Source organism: Erythrolamprus reginae, chromosome 4 (assembly GCF_031021105.1).
Source record: "Erythrolamprus reginae isolate rEryReg1 chromosome 4, rEryReg1.hap1, whole genome shotgun sequence".
In the NCBI taxonomy this organism is placed as follows: domain Eukaryota; kingdom Metazoa; phylum Chordata; class Lepidosauria; order Squamata; family Dipsadidae; genus Erythrolamprus; species Erythrolamprus reginae.
In genome coordinates this window covers 110,717,152-110,730,844 of record NC_091953.1, presented here as the reverse complement: position 1 = coordinate 110,730,844, position 13,693 = coordinate 110,717,152, and the positions used below count along the sequence as shown (strand labels likewise).

At 37.8% G+C, this 13,693-nt stretch overlaps 1 protein-coding gene across 6 annotated transcripts in view; it reads right to left on the bottom strand.

Moving 5' to 3' along the window:
* Nucleotides 1-13,693, bottom strand: part of FARP1 (FERM, ARH/RhoGEF and pleckstrin domain protein 1) — a 224,047-nt gene that overhangs the window by 91,093 nt on the left and 119,261 nt on the right. For 4 of the 6 annotated variants that reach the window (XM_070751202.1, XM_070751201.1, XM_070751206.1 and 1 more), the window contains exons 3-5: nucleotides 5,615-5,719; nucleotides 1,832-1,874; nucleotides 661-745 (exon numbers count right to left, since the gene is read on the bottom strand). In XM_070751202.1, the coding sequence (XP_070607303.1) occupies nucleotides 661-745; nucleotides 1,832-1,874; nucleotides 5,615-5,719 (233 nt within the window). The remainder of the gene's footprint in view (nucleotides 1-660; nucleotides 746-1,831; nucleotides 1,875-5,614; nucleotides 5,720-13,693) is intronic. The other 2 variants (XM_070751204.1, XM_070751203.1) reach the window with 1 other exon arrangement.

Genomic DNA, 13,693 nt, shown 5'->3' with positions numbered 1-13,693 from the left:
CTAAGAGGCCAGTAAGGGGCGTACATAAGTGCACTGGTGGGCCTTTCGTCCCCTGTCCAATTGTCTTTCCTTTTTTTTCACCTATCTTATATATTCTCTTCCTTTCATATATCCTCTCCTCTAAGTTCACCTTCACCCTCTTTTTATATTATCACATGTCTATTTTCTTCCTATGTATTTATGTATTGGGCAAATGAATAAATAAATAAAAATAAATAAATAGTGATGACTGAGAACACCGCTTGACTTAGTAATTTCTTTAAAGATGTCACAAGATCCAAAGGTTTAGCAAGGAATACTTTTTAGTACAATCACTCAGTTGCTTTGAGAGGAATAGGATATCTGCCTGCCATCTCTCAAGCTCTGCTGGTTTTATAGACTAAGAGATGAAATTATAATGTTAGCAGGTGCTGACAATTCATTTTAAAGTATGAAGATATTGGGGCATGGAAATAAAAATCAGCTCCATTCCCACATAAAGAAATAAATCTGAATAGAACAATAGAACAAGTTAAATCAAATTTTAGATCAGACATTCGAAAGCCTGGAATCCTTTCAAGTAAAGTCCTGATCTCACCTCAATACGTTTTTTTTAAAAAAAATGATACGAATATTTCCAACTCTTGTCTTGATGAAGAAGAATTTAAAACGGATGCTTACACCAACCTTGTTAATTCTTCTTGCAGCTGAGCATGATCAGGTGGGAAGAATTTTACCACGAATTTTAGAATGACATGTTTAGGTCCTAAGAAACAAATTGAGGGGCAACAGTGACAAAAGTCATCAATTTATTGTTTACATATATTGCATGCAAAAATTTCATTCACAGTATTAAGAAGTTACTGAACAATGTAAACTAGGGACTATTAATAAAAAGTTGATGAATGCAAAATCAAATATAATATTGACTAAACCAAACTATGTCTCAGAGCAAAAGAAATGTAGCCACTGTTAATAATCCTAGGATCTTTCTTGGAAAAAGTTATTTTTTGAAGGGCAAACCAATTTATACAAAATCATCTTGCATATACTAATCTCTGATTTTTGAGACTTTTTCTTCTCCTATAACCTATCTAGATATATAGATAGATCTGTCTGTCTGTCTGTCTGTCTATCTATCTATCTATCTATCTATCTGTCTGTCTGTCTGTCTGTCTGTCTGTCTGTCTGTCTGTCTGTCTGTCTGTCTGTCTGTCTGTCTGTCTGTCTGTCTGTCTGCCTGCCTGCCTGCCTGTCTCTCTATCTATCTATCTATCTATCTATCTATCTATCTATCTATCTATCTATCTATCTATCTATCTATCATCTATCTATCTAAATATCTGCTCAAAAATTGCAGTTTTTTACTTAGTTCCTGAACTAAATATTTAAGTAATTAAAAGGAAAACGTACAATTAACAAACTTGTTTCACTACTCTGTTAGTCAGGATTGGTTTAGTGAAGATATTACTAGGAGTAAACTTCACAACTAAGTTTGTATGCAGTAATAGCAGGCAGAAAGACAGAAGGCGAGGTCTAACAAATACACAATATTTAAAAATAACATTTTCCCCTCCCCTAAATCAAATAAATTCTGGCCTTTATTGCCACTCTGTCCTAACCATCTGCTGAAAGTATAGTTGCATCTACTCTTTTTTATTTGATACATTTGTTATAGCTCCAATGTTTTCAAACATCTATAGTCAGGGCAATGTTCAAATAAGTCCTCATGTAAAATTCAACTAGACACATTATTTTGTCTATACATTTAATTGAAATAAAATCAGGGAAGGCTAAGTATCATCTGAAACTGGATCTATATTTGCACCAAAAGAAAACTATCAACACATACTTTTGATTTGTCTTATGATAGGTTTCAAAAGATCCAGCCAAACCTGAGGAAAAAAGAAAAGATATAATCATTGGTACAGCTAAAACAAGAAACAAGAGCTCCAGAGTTTAATTTCTAATCCAATCATTCATAGATTGCATCTTTTCACCAGATCTTAACTGTATAAATTTGGATGATCAATGTACAGTCTATTTCATTGGGCAATCCTTCTAAATTTTTTCAAGTTAGATTTCCTAGCCCAATTTTAAGATGAAGGTGAAGACAGCTAATTTCATTAGACAGAATGCAACCAGGACAGGAGACACAAATCTGGATTGCAAACTCCAGGAGCGATCATACACATAGTAGGATATAAACAGTATTAAACTGAATTTTCAGAGGAAAAAACATGTTCGCATTAGTGATATCTTGCCAAACCCCCCACCAAAATAATTACAGCATGATCTGTTCTCCACATAATTACTAAAATTAAATAAAGAGAACCCAATTAAACAAACAAGTTATATTTGTTTGTTTATTTATTGAGGAAAACGATCCAAGCTGCATATTGGTGTGTGGCAGAATAATGTGAACCTTTGCTTTTAATAATAATAATAATAATAATAATAATAATAATAATAATAATAATTTATTAGATTTGTATGCCGCCCCTCTCCGAAGACTCGGGGCGGCTCACAACAAGCGATAAAACAATATTGTACAGGCACAAATCTAATATTAAGAAAAAACTAAAAACCCTATCAATTTAAAAAACCAAACAACACATACATACCAAACATAAATTATAATAAGCCTGGGGGAAAGGTGTCTCAAATCCCCCATGCCTGGCGGTATAGATGGGTCTTAAGTAGTTTACGGAAGACAAGGAGGGTGGGAGCAGTTCTAATCTCCGGGGGGAGTTGATTCCAGAGGGCCGGGGCCGCCACAGAGAAGGCTCTTCCCCTGGGGCCCGCCAGACGACATTGTTTAGTCGACGGGACCCAGAGAAGGCTGAATCTGTGGGACCTTATTGGCCGCTGGGATTCGTGCGGTAGTAGGCGGTTCCGGAGGTATTCTGGTCCAATGCCATGTAGGGCTTTAAAGGTCATGACCAACACTTTAAATTGTGACCGGAAACTGATCGGCAGCCAATGCAGGCCACGGAGTGTTGTAGAAACGTGGGCGAATCTGGGAAGCCCCACGATGGCTCTCACGGCTGCGTTCTGCACGATCTGAAGTTTCCGAACACTTTTCAAAGGTAGCCCCATGTAGAGAGCGTTGCAGTAATCGAACCTCGAGGTGATAAGGGCATGAGTGACTGTGAGTAATGACTCCCTGTCCAAATAGGGCCGCAACTGGTGCACCAGGCAAACCTGGGCAAACGCCCTCCTCGCCACAGCCGAAAGATGATGTTCCAATGTCAGCTGTGGGTCGAGGAGGACGCCCAAGTTGCGCACCCTCTCTGAGGGGGTCAGTAGTTCCCCCCCCCCTAGGGTAATGGATGGACAGATGGAATTGTCCTTGGGAGGCAACACCCACAGCCACTCCGTCTTGTCTGGATTGAGTTTGAGTTTGTTGACACCCATCCAGTCCCCAACAGCCTCCAGGCACCGGCACATCACTTCCACTGCTTCGCTGACTGGACATGTAACTGTACAGCAATTACTGTACAGTAACTGTACAGCAATTACTGAAACTAAACGTTTCTGATAGTACTTGATCAGTCCTTTGTTGATTTGGAGGAATTTTAGCCCAGCTTCAGCTCTGAATATTGATGGGTTTCTTTGCATGCTCCAGGTCCTTCAACAATATTTTTCTAAGATTATTAAAATCAGGATTTTGACTTGGCATTCCAAAACATTAACTTCCTTCTTCTTTAGATAACTTGTGTGTTTTGGGTCACTGTCTTGCTGAACTTTTTCTTGAGCTGAAGATTACAAACATCCTGTAGAATTCATTGGAACAATTCAGAATTCAAGGTTTCATCTCGGTTTAGAGACCGCAAAGAAACCATGATACTGCTACCACCATGTTTAGCAAATGGGCTAAGGTTCTCCTCTCCTGTTGAAAAGCAGTATTCCCCTTTCACAAATATAACACTTTTTATTTAAGCCAAAAATGTCTATTTTTGTCTCATTATTCCAATGGCATTACAGTATTCCATGTGGGGTTCCGTCCCCCCCAAACTGTAGATAGGTAGCAATGTTATTTTTGTAGAATAGTAGCTTTCTCCCTGCAGTCTTGCCATGGGTTCTTGAAGACGTCTCTGAATATTACATGCAACATGTAACAATGATAGTTGTTGTTTACATCCAGAATTTTCTTCTTTAAATATGGCAGGATCCCACATACTCACATCTGATTATCATCTCTTTGATTAAAGTACCTGAGGACTGTCTCCTTCAAATAAGTTAATATTTTAAGAGGTTGACATACTTTTGCCCTACTCCCAACACACATATCTTTGTATCACTTCTTTAAAAATAAATAGGTGAACAAATATAATGTTTTTGACTCATTTGTTTATTTTTAATAGCTATATGAAGAACAGATCATTTTGATATTTATAGATAAATATTGAAGATTGAAAGAGTTCACAAAATTTTAAGGACCACTGTACTCACACTAATGAGTGGATTTGTGGATTCAACACACACACACACACACACACACACACACACACAGAGATTCCCACAGTGTTAAGTATGTTTAACTCCTAGATAGTAAGAAGACAAACATTTCTCTCACAAAAAGAAAACTCACTTTTGTCCTGGACAAAAGGGCTTAGAAGAATCGTACATTTGTTCAGGAAAAAACTTGAATAGCTCTTTGTTATATATACCAAGTTAAAAGCATATCCTCCTTTCAGAAAAATAGCTCAGGACTCACCAAAAAAAATAAAAGTGTCCAAGTTCTGGCTCATTAATGCATTTTGATTATTTTGAAGAAAAAAGATATTAATTTAAAATTGTTTTTGTTAGCCAATAAAAACTTCCACGACTTAGTCATTTATGTTCATTTGAGGAAAAACACTGTCTTTAGATTTTTTAAAAAAAAACAGATCTTAGTATTTCTTGGCATTGTAATAATATTTCGTTTTTGAACTTCACACTTGGCACCCTGAAAAATGTTCACTGCCAAATTTCTGAAAAGAATGACTAAAATACAACCGAGTTATAATTGCATGAGTACTCAGCACAGGAGTAGAAGGCTTTACAAAGTTATTTCTGGTGCAGAAATGATAAAACTCAGAAAGAAAACAGCACAGACTACACTCCTCTGTGGTAGGAAGTGATGCTCTCTTAGAAAAGCTTAAAATACACAATAGTTGCCAAGGTACAACAGATTTGTTTCTAGCAGAAGAGGAAGAAAAGAATGAACAGATGTTATTTTCATAATGATCAATATAATGAACCGGACAGCTATCACTCAGTCTACGATTAATTATCTTTCCATCAAGACTGGAGTTTTATTCTTGAAATAATACAAAAACTATAGATATGTGCACATTTTTTTTTAGTAAAACAGAAACGTAAGTTCTGCAGTCTATCTAGAACGGTCTGTTTTGCTCTACTGCTATGGATATTATTTATGGACAAGCATATTGCACATTTGTGACTGACTGATCAAAAGCTGGGAAACAAGAATATTTACTCCCATGCTCTTGCTTGTCTACTTTACTTTCAAGTGAGAAAAATAGAAAATATTGTAAGGCAGAGAGGAAGTGGCAAACGTTTAAGAGCATGCAAAGATTATAAAATGATATTATAGGAGAGATGATTTAGGCAAAATAGCTTTACATACCATGACCTTCTTATGATCCAGAAACTCAAGGCCAAAATAATCACCTTCAACAAGGTTCAGATGGTTGCAGACTGCATCCAATAAAACTTTTCCTGGAGCTCTTTGCTGTATTGAAAAACAAAGATTATACATTATATGCAATTATTATTATTATTATTATTATTATTATTATTATTATTATTATTATTATTATGTCGATACAACATAGCAAACAAGATCACTATGCTGGATTTTGTATTTCATCACCAGTCAAGCGCTTCCCAAGCACCTAGGACACATCATTATTATTATTATTATTATTATTATTATTATTATTATTATTATTATTATTATTAAGATTTGTATGCCACCCCTTTCCGAAGACTATGGCCGCTCACAACATAGCAATAATACAATACATTACAAATCTAATAAAAAGTTAAAAAGTCAATTGAAAAACATAAACAGTGTCATAAAATGAAAAACCCACATTAAAAATCTATTTCAAATTCAAGTTATTTTGTCTTCTCATGTATAGGTGAGAAGATAAGAAAACCATGTTTTCCTGTATACAATCTATTTTTAGATGAATGACAAAGTACTGAAGGCTCTATGGCAGGGATGGTGAATCTTTTTTAGCTTGGGTGTCAAAAGGGCTTGTGCGCGCGCGATAGCATGCGCATGTGTGCCCACACTCATAATACAAAGGCCTCCCTCTGTGCATGCACACAACCCCTCGCACTGCCATCCCATGCATGTGCACAGGCCTCATTGAAGCATCCGGACTTCTGGTAGGCCACTGTCTCCAGGGTTCAGGAGGCTTTCCTGGAAGCTGGGGAGAGCGAAAACGGCTGAAAATAAGGCTGAAAATCAGATGACTAGGGCGCATATGAGCACTGGAGCTTACATAGAGAAATGCTTCGTGTGCCCTCAGATATGGGTCCACATGCCACTTGTGGCACTCTTGCCATAGGTTTGCCATCACTGCTCTATAGCAGTGATGGCGAACCTTTTTTTCCTCGGGTGCCGAAAGAGTGTGGATGTGAGCTATCACACATGCGCAAATTCATTGCCTGGGGAGGGTGAAGACAGCTCCCCCCGTCCCCTTGGAGGCCCTCTGGAAGCAGGAAATGGACTTTATCTCAATTTCTAGTGGGCCCAGTAGGCTCGTATTTCACCCTCTCCAGGCTCCCTGGACCCAGAGAAGGGTAAAAACACCCTCCCCAATCCACCAGAGGCTCACTGGAAGGCAAAAACGCCCTCCCAGAGCTTCTGTGCAAGCCAAAAATCAGTTGGCCAGCACACACATTGTGTGTTGCAGACCAGCTAGGGCAACGGCTCGTGTGCCAGCAGATATGGCTCTGCATGCCACCGTTGCACCCGTGCCATAGGTTCGCCATCACTGCTATAGTGTCTCTGCTTTATTATATAATACAATGAGTTGAATGGTAGACAGGAAGACACCGAATAAGCTAGCTGCATGCTCTTCCATTTAGTTCATCAATTGCCAGGTGGCTATTTTCCCTTTAAGAAATGTGAGGGAAAGGGACAACTGTTTTCTAGGTTTGAAATTTACACAAGACACCCACCCACACCGGTAGTGGGTTCTAAAACCCTTTACTACTGGTTTGCATGTGCGTATGCTTGTGTGCGCAACACTTCTGCACATGTGCAAAAGCGTCCCAGGTTGGTGGGCAGAGCCTCCGGTCACCACCACTACTGTTCTTAGAACCGGGCCGAACCAGGAGCAACCCACTGCTGACACACACGGACACACAATACTTGGTTCAAGAAGGAATTGAAAGCATTCATCAAACATATCAACTCTGTGGACAGTTACATCAAATTCACAAGAGAAGATGTCAAGTCTTCCTGGACTGTGAAGTACACATTAAGGAAGACAGAAAATATTGAAGTCTACAGAAAACTCATACACAAAGACCATTTTTTACATTTTGATTCTCACCACCCACTGGAGCACAAAATGGGAGTTATAATCCTATCAGCAAAGATGGAACAGAAACAGAACTGAAACACATCAAGGAAGCCCTCCGAACATGTGGCTATCCCAATTAGGCCTTCATCAAATCCCCCAAAAGACCCAGTGGGAGCTCCTGCATAACAGACAAAGAAGAGTACAATAAACGAAGCAATGTTTTTCATTCCATACATTGTAGGAATATCAGAAAAGCTCAGGGAGGATCTTCAGTCAACACAACATACATGCCATAAAGTAGAAGCTTGTCCATCCCAAGGATAAAACACTCAGACACAAACTGAGCAACGTTTCCGGTCACAATTCAAAGTGTTGGTTATGACCTATAAAGCCCTTCATGGCACCGGGCCAGATTATCTGAGGGACCGCCTTCTGCCGCACGAATCCCAGAGACCAGTTAGGTCTCACAGAGTGGGCCTTCTCCAGGTCCCGTCAACTAAACAATGTTGGTTGGCGGGGCCCAGGGGAAGAGCCTTCTCTGTGGCAGCCCCAACCCTCTGGAACCAACTCCCCCCAGAGATTAGAATAGCCCCCACCCTCCTTGCCTTTCATAAGCTCCTCAAAACCCACCTCTGCCATCAGGCATGGGGGAATTAAGATAATATTTCCCCCTAGGCTTCTACAATTTATGCATGGTATGTATGTATGATTGGTTTTATAACAAGGGTTTTTAGCTGTTATAGTATTGGATTTTTACATTCTGTTTTTGTCACTGCTGTTAGCCGCCCCGAGTCCACGGAGAGGGGCGGCATACAAATCCAATAAATAAATAAATAAAATAAAACATGGTATATGCAGTACAATGCAGTGAGATATGTACAGTTCTGTACATCGAGAAAACAAAACAACCACTTCATAAGTGCATGACACATGCATGGGAGAACAAATTCATCAGGACAAGATTCAGAAGTCCATCTACGTTTAAAAGACAATGGCCACTATTTTGAAGATAGCAAAGCCCACATTTTGGACAGAGAGAACAGCTGGCTTGAAAGTGGGGCCAAAGAGACTATGTCAAAATTCATCAGCCCTCTCTCAACAGAGAGGGAGAGATATAACATCAACTATCTCCAGTGTCTGACAATCCAGTTTCAACTGTTCCAAGAAGGCTCCACACTCATTTGCGTTACTTAGGTGACCCCAACAACATAAATAAATCTCCAGGTAGCCTCAACAACTCTCTGAAAGACGGCAAGGGTCAGCTGTCTGCAAGGAGCTTAAATCCCCACCTTCCAAAATTGAGGAAACGTCTTGGAAGAGAAGTGAAATATCTTCAAAGAAAAACAAGAAAGTTCAGTTGCCTCTCGAAAAAGCATCTTTGGGACCCACATACACACACAACCCTTTAAAAAAGAAAGAATTGCAACAAGAGCCAACAAGGCATTCTAATCCCTCTGCCATTAGAATAATCTGAAATTATGCATACCAACTCTTTATTTTTTGTTTTGGAAAACATCAATTTTCATTTCAGATATGTCTGTTGACAATGTACAGTAATACCTCGTCTTACGAACTGAATTGGTTCCCGGAGGAGGTTTGTAAGGCGAAAAGTTCGTAAGATGAAACATTGTTTCCCATAGGAAACAATGTAAAATGAATTAATGCGTGAAAGGGAAAAAAACACAAAAAACCGCCGCCACCTGGCTGTCACCTTTTGAAACAGCCGGGCGCTTCTCAGCGTTCTCCCAATGCCGGCGGGTTCATAAGACGGAAAAAGTTCGGAAGAAGAGGCAAAAAATTTCCGAACCCCGGGTTTGTATCTCGGATTGTTCGTATGGCGAGGGGTTCGTATCACGAGGTACAACTGTAATTGTAAACTGCCCTATATAAACTCCGAAGCATCAGTTGAAGTTTTCAGGATTCATCTTAAAAGCCTGTGTAAATTTGTTCAGATGTAATTCCTGGTATTTAGTTCCGATTATTTGTCCTGCAATTAGCTTTTCATCCGCACCCTCCAGCGTTCCTCATTCCCTCCCCTTCTCCTTAACACCCTCTTGGAATAAGGATTTTCATTCTTCTTTCATTGCACATCACCTTTTTAGACTCTATTACAGTACTTTCAATGTTTGACTCACCCTAAAGAAATTCCAGATCAATAAACAAATGATCTACTATTCTAGACAAGGTTCTATGTGCTACATTCTTTAATGTGAACTTTTAATAAAGAAAGGAATGAGACAGAGGGGAAAAAAACTTGACATGTTGATACACAACCTCCAGTTTTTATCATGTTTCAAATAAAAGATTTCTAAATGAAAATATATCATAAAGTTGATCAAATTGAATAAACCAATAAACACATATAATATTGTAGAAGGTTTTAAAGTAATTTCAGATAAAATTTTGTAAGCAGTTTTTCTTTTAAAAAAAATTTTTTTTTTACAAATGTGACATACAAAACAAAGGGAAAAAACATACATAAAAACATATATATACAACATTTGGGAAATGAAAGTTTCCCCACTTTTTTTTTTTTTGGATATTTGATCAGAGAATTACATTTCTTTTACATAATATTAATTTTTGAATTCTTTTATTTGATGTGTTGCTTTGCATAAATTTGTATTTATTTATTTCTTTTAGCCAACCATAAAATTTTGCCCGTGTTTTATAGTAATCTGATTCTTCTTTTCCCTCTAATCTTTTGGATAGCCTGTCCATCTCCGCACAGTCTAGTATTTTTTTAATTATTATGTTTTCTTCCAGTATTTTATCTGTTTTCCACTGTTGGGCATATACTATTCCGGCAGCTGTTAGTATACGTATGTATAACTAGGTATCTTACTTCTTTTTCTATTTTTTTATTAAAAATACCTAATAAATATAATTCTGGTTTTTTTCCGATTTCTTCATTTGCTATTTCTTTTAACCAATTTGTTATTTTATTCCAAAACTTTTTTACCTGTGTGCATGTCCACCATTGGTGGTAGAACGTGCTGTAAGCAGTTTTTCATAGCTATTGAATCCTTCTTCTTCTCTCTCCCTCTCTCTCCCTCATTTTAATTGGCGCCCTCACTTTTAATTACAATACTGATTGCTATTTGTGAATATATAAATGGATTATGGGGGAATTTCATAGGTTAGTTTAAAAAAAAATGAAACGCACACAGTAAGCCATACAAATGGATTGTCATATGAAACAGTCCCCCTATAAGAGAGATGGATGGCTTCAACATTTCATAAATAAATAAATACAACATGGACTTAATTTCAAATTCTCAAAGTTATGTGTAATACTATCATTTGTCATGCACCAAAGATCAGGTCCCCACACGGAGGTCTAACTCTATTGATTTATTGCTACTTATGTCTTTGCACAGGAATTTTCTCAACTAAAGGTTAGCACCTGCTAGGACTTAGGTAAGGGTCAACTGAATTCAAGGGGGGTTATATTTAGTCCTCTTGTGGTTATGCAGATATCCTATGCTGATCCCCTTTTTAACTCCACTCCCAGGTTCTGTCAGTCCTTCCCTTAATCATTAACATGGACAATGATAATAAATATTTTTGAAATCTTAGGATTGTGATATGCAAAGGCCATATCTAGTAAGTTTTGGATCTAATTTACTTCTCTCCATTTATCCACCAGTTTCTAAACAATAAGGAGAAGGAGTAACAATATGAGTCTCATAATTAAGGCCATTACTCATCTGTGCAAATTCAAAAGCATCATTTCTTACTTGGAAATGGCAAAGGAATTTTCTCAGCACTGCAGTATTGATAGATTTTTAAAAATGACACTCATGTATTCCTAGGAGCCTGAGAGTATTAAGGAAGAGGCCTAAAAGACTTACTATCATCAGCCCATTCATATCATTCCAACAGAAGGGAAACAAAGGTGTCTGTTGATGTTTTTGCACATACAAAAGCAGGGTTTGATCCTGACTTATATGACCATGAATGCCTTTGACTGAAAAGATGGAATAATTTCTGGAAAAATTATCAAATGAAGCTTGCCACTCACTAGTGATACTATCCATTAAAAGGAGTGGGTGAAGAGGTGTTCATTTTATTGTTGCCCATCACAGGAAATAATGTTTAATAGGTACTCTAGAACTTCTCATCTGAAGACTGGCTGCCTTAGCTATGTAATATTAGCAGTTTCCTTGACATAGAGATCAAAAATAATTCTCATAACATTCTACACTAATAGATGAAGTTATATATACATCTTCACTAAAGATGCATATATCACACAATCTTGTGTGTCCAATCACACTTGGCCAATAAATAATTCTATTCTATTCTATCTTAATTGGAGGGAAATGCCAAGAAGCAATCAGGACAATTTTAATTAATTAATTAATTAATTTTATTGATTGATTGATTGGATTTGTATGCCGCCCCTCTCCATAGACTAGGGGCGGCTAACAACAGTAATAAAAAACAGCATGTAAATCCAATACTAAAACAACTAAAAAACACTTATTGTAAAACCAAACATACATACAAACAAACATACCATGCATAAATTGTAAAGGCCTAGGGGGAAAGAATAACTCAGTTCCCCCATGCCTGATGGCAGAGGTGGGTTTTAAGGAGCTTACAAAAGGCGAGGAGGGTGGGGGCAATTCTAATTTCCGGGGGGAGTTGGTTCCAGAGGGCCGGGGCCTCCACAGAGAAGGCTCTTCTCCTGGGCCCCACCAAACGACATTGTTTAGTTGACGGGACCCGGAGAAGGCCCATTCTGTGGGACCTAACTGGTCACTCGGATTCTTGCAGGATTTTATTTACTCCACCCCAAAAGTGCTGATATCATAACAAACACATTCATTTTCAAAAAAAACAATAAACCATTTTTCTTCTCTTTCCTCAATATTTCCTGATAGTACTGAAAAAAATGTATTCCCCTGGCCTCCAAGCTAGTCAAAAGCACGCTATATTCCTTCTTTCTTCACTAAAACAAGTTTCTGAATGTTTATTAGCAAAACCTGAGATTGAATTTCACAGTCTGTAACTTCAGGGGAATAATATAATAGTGCCATTCAGTTCAGTGTATCTATGCAGTAAAAATAGTATAAAGAGGAACTGGAAATTTCCCATTCATTCCTACCCCAAGATATGCATATGATGGACAAAAAATTGGCTTTTGATTTCTGTGGCTTTATTTTACAGAGTATCCAAAGCCTGACTAAATGGTTATAAAGTATTTCTCTGTGGTTAGATCTTAACCTATCTTTCACTTGTCTCACTTTCTCTTTTGATTGATTCCACTATGATTACTGCAGTTACCTAAACCCAGCAATTAAATTATTAGAGGAAGTAACAGAGGGCTGACTAAGCAGAACTAAGTATAAATAAAAGAAGATAGAGTGGAGATGGCACAGCTGCAACATCTATGCTTGCATTTGTGTATACAGTAGGTCTGTGTACATGTGTATATGTTGGTTTATTTATTGGTTCCCTTTAAGAGTATAAATGAAATGTAATGCTTAATATCATGAATGTAATTTTTTCCTGTAAATAACAGCTACAAGAGGGAAGAAATGACACCATATCACATTCTGTACTAACAACAGATTGCTGGGAAAAGGAAAAGGGGGGTCTGTTTTTCATAGAACCATGGTAGAGGCTACATTAAACATTAAAGTAAGTTAGAGATAAGAGCTAACCTCTGACTTCTCCCTTTGGTGCTGATATAAACTCCATTCATCTGCATTGCAATCATTCCATTTTTCACTAATCAGGCTCGTACAGAAGCCTAAATGTCAAAGGAAGTAGCATTTATTACCTCCCTGTCCCTCGTCCTCCAAAATAACCTGCTGAGGACATGAAAGGATCTAGCAATGTTTTCCCCCCCACAAAGTCACAACATACACAATCACAGAATTGTTGTGGGGAAAATGGGAGGAGGAGTTCTATGCATGATATCGTGAGCACCTAAAGGAAAAGCAGACTATAATTAATTTCCACTCTGTCTGAAAATTGAGCTATGGATTTTATTGAGAGTTTGAGTCAAAACTTTTGAGTTTGTTCCTGAGCAGCTACACAATATTGCTGAAACGTACACTTCATATCAAAAGAAGCACCGGGTAAGAAGAAAACTTTTAAACGTTCCTGTTCTAAACTCTGTTTCAAACTTTCACAGCAACCAAGCATCTAAA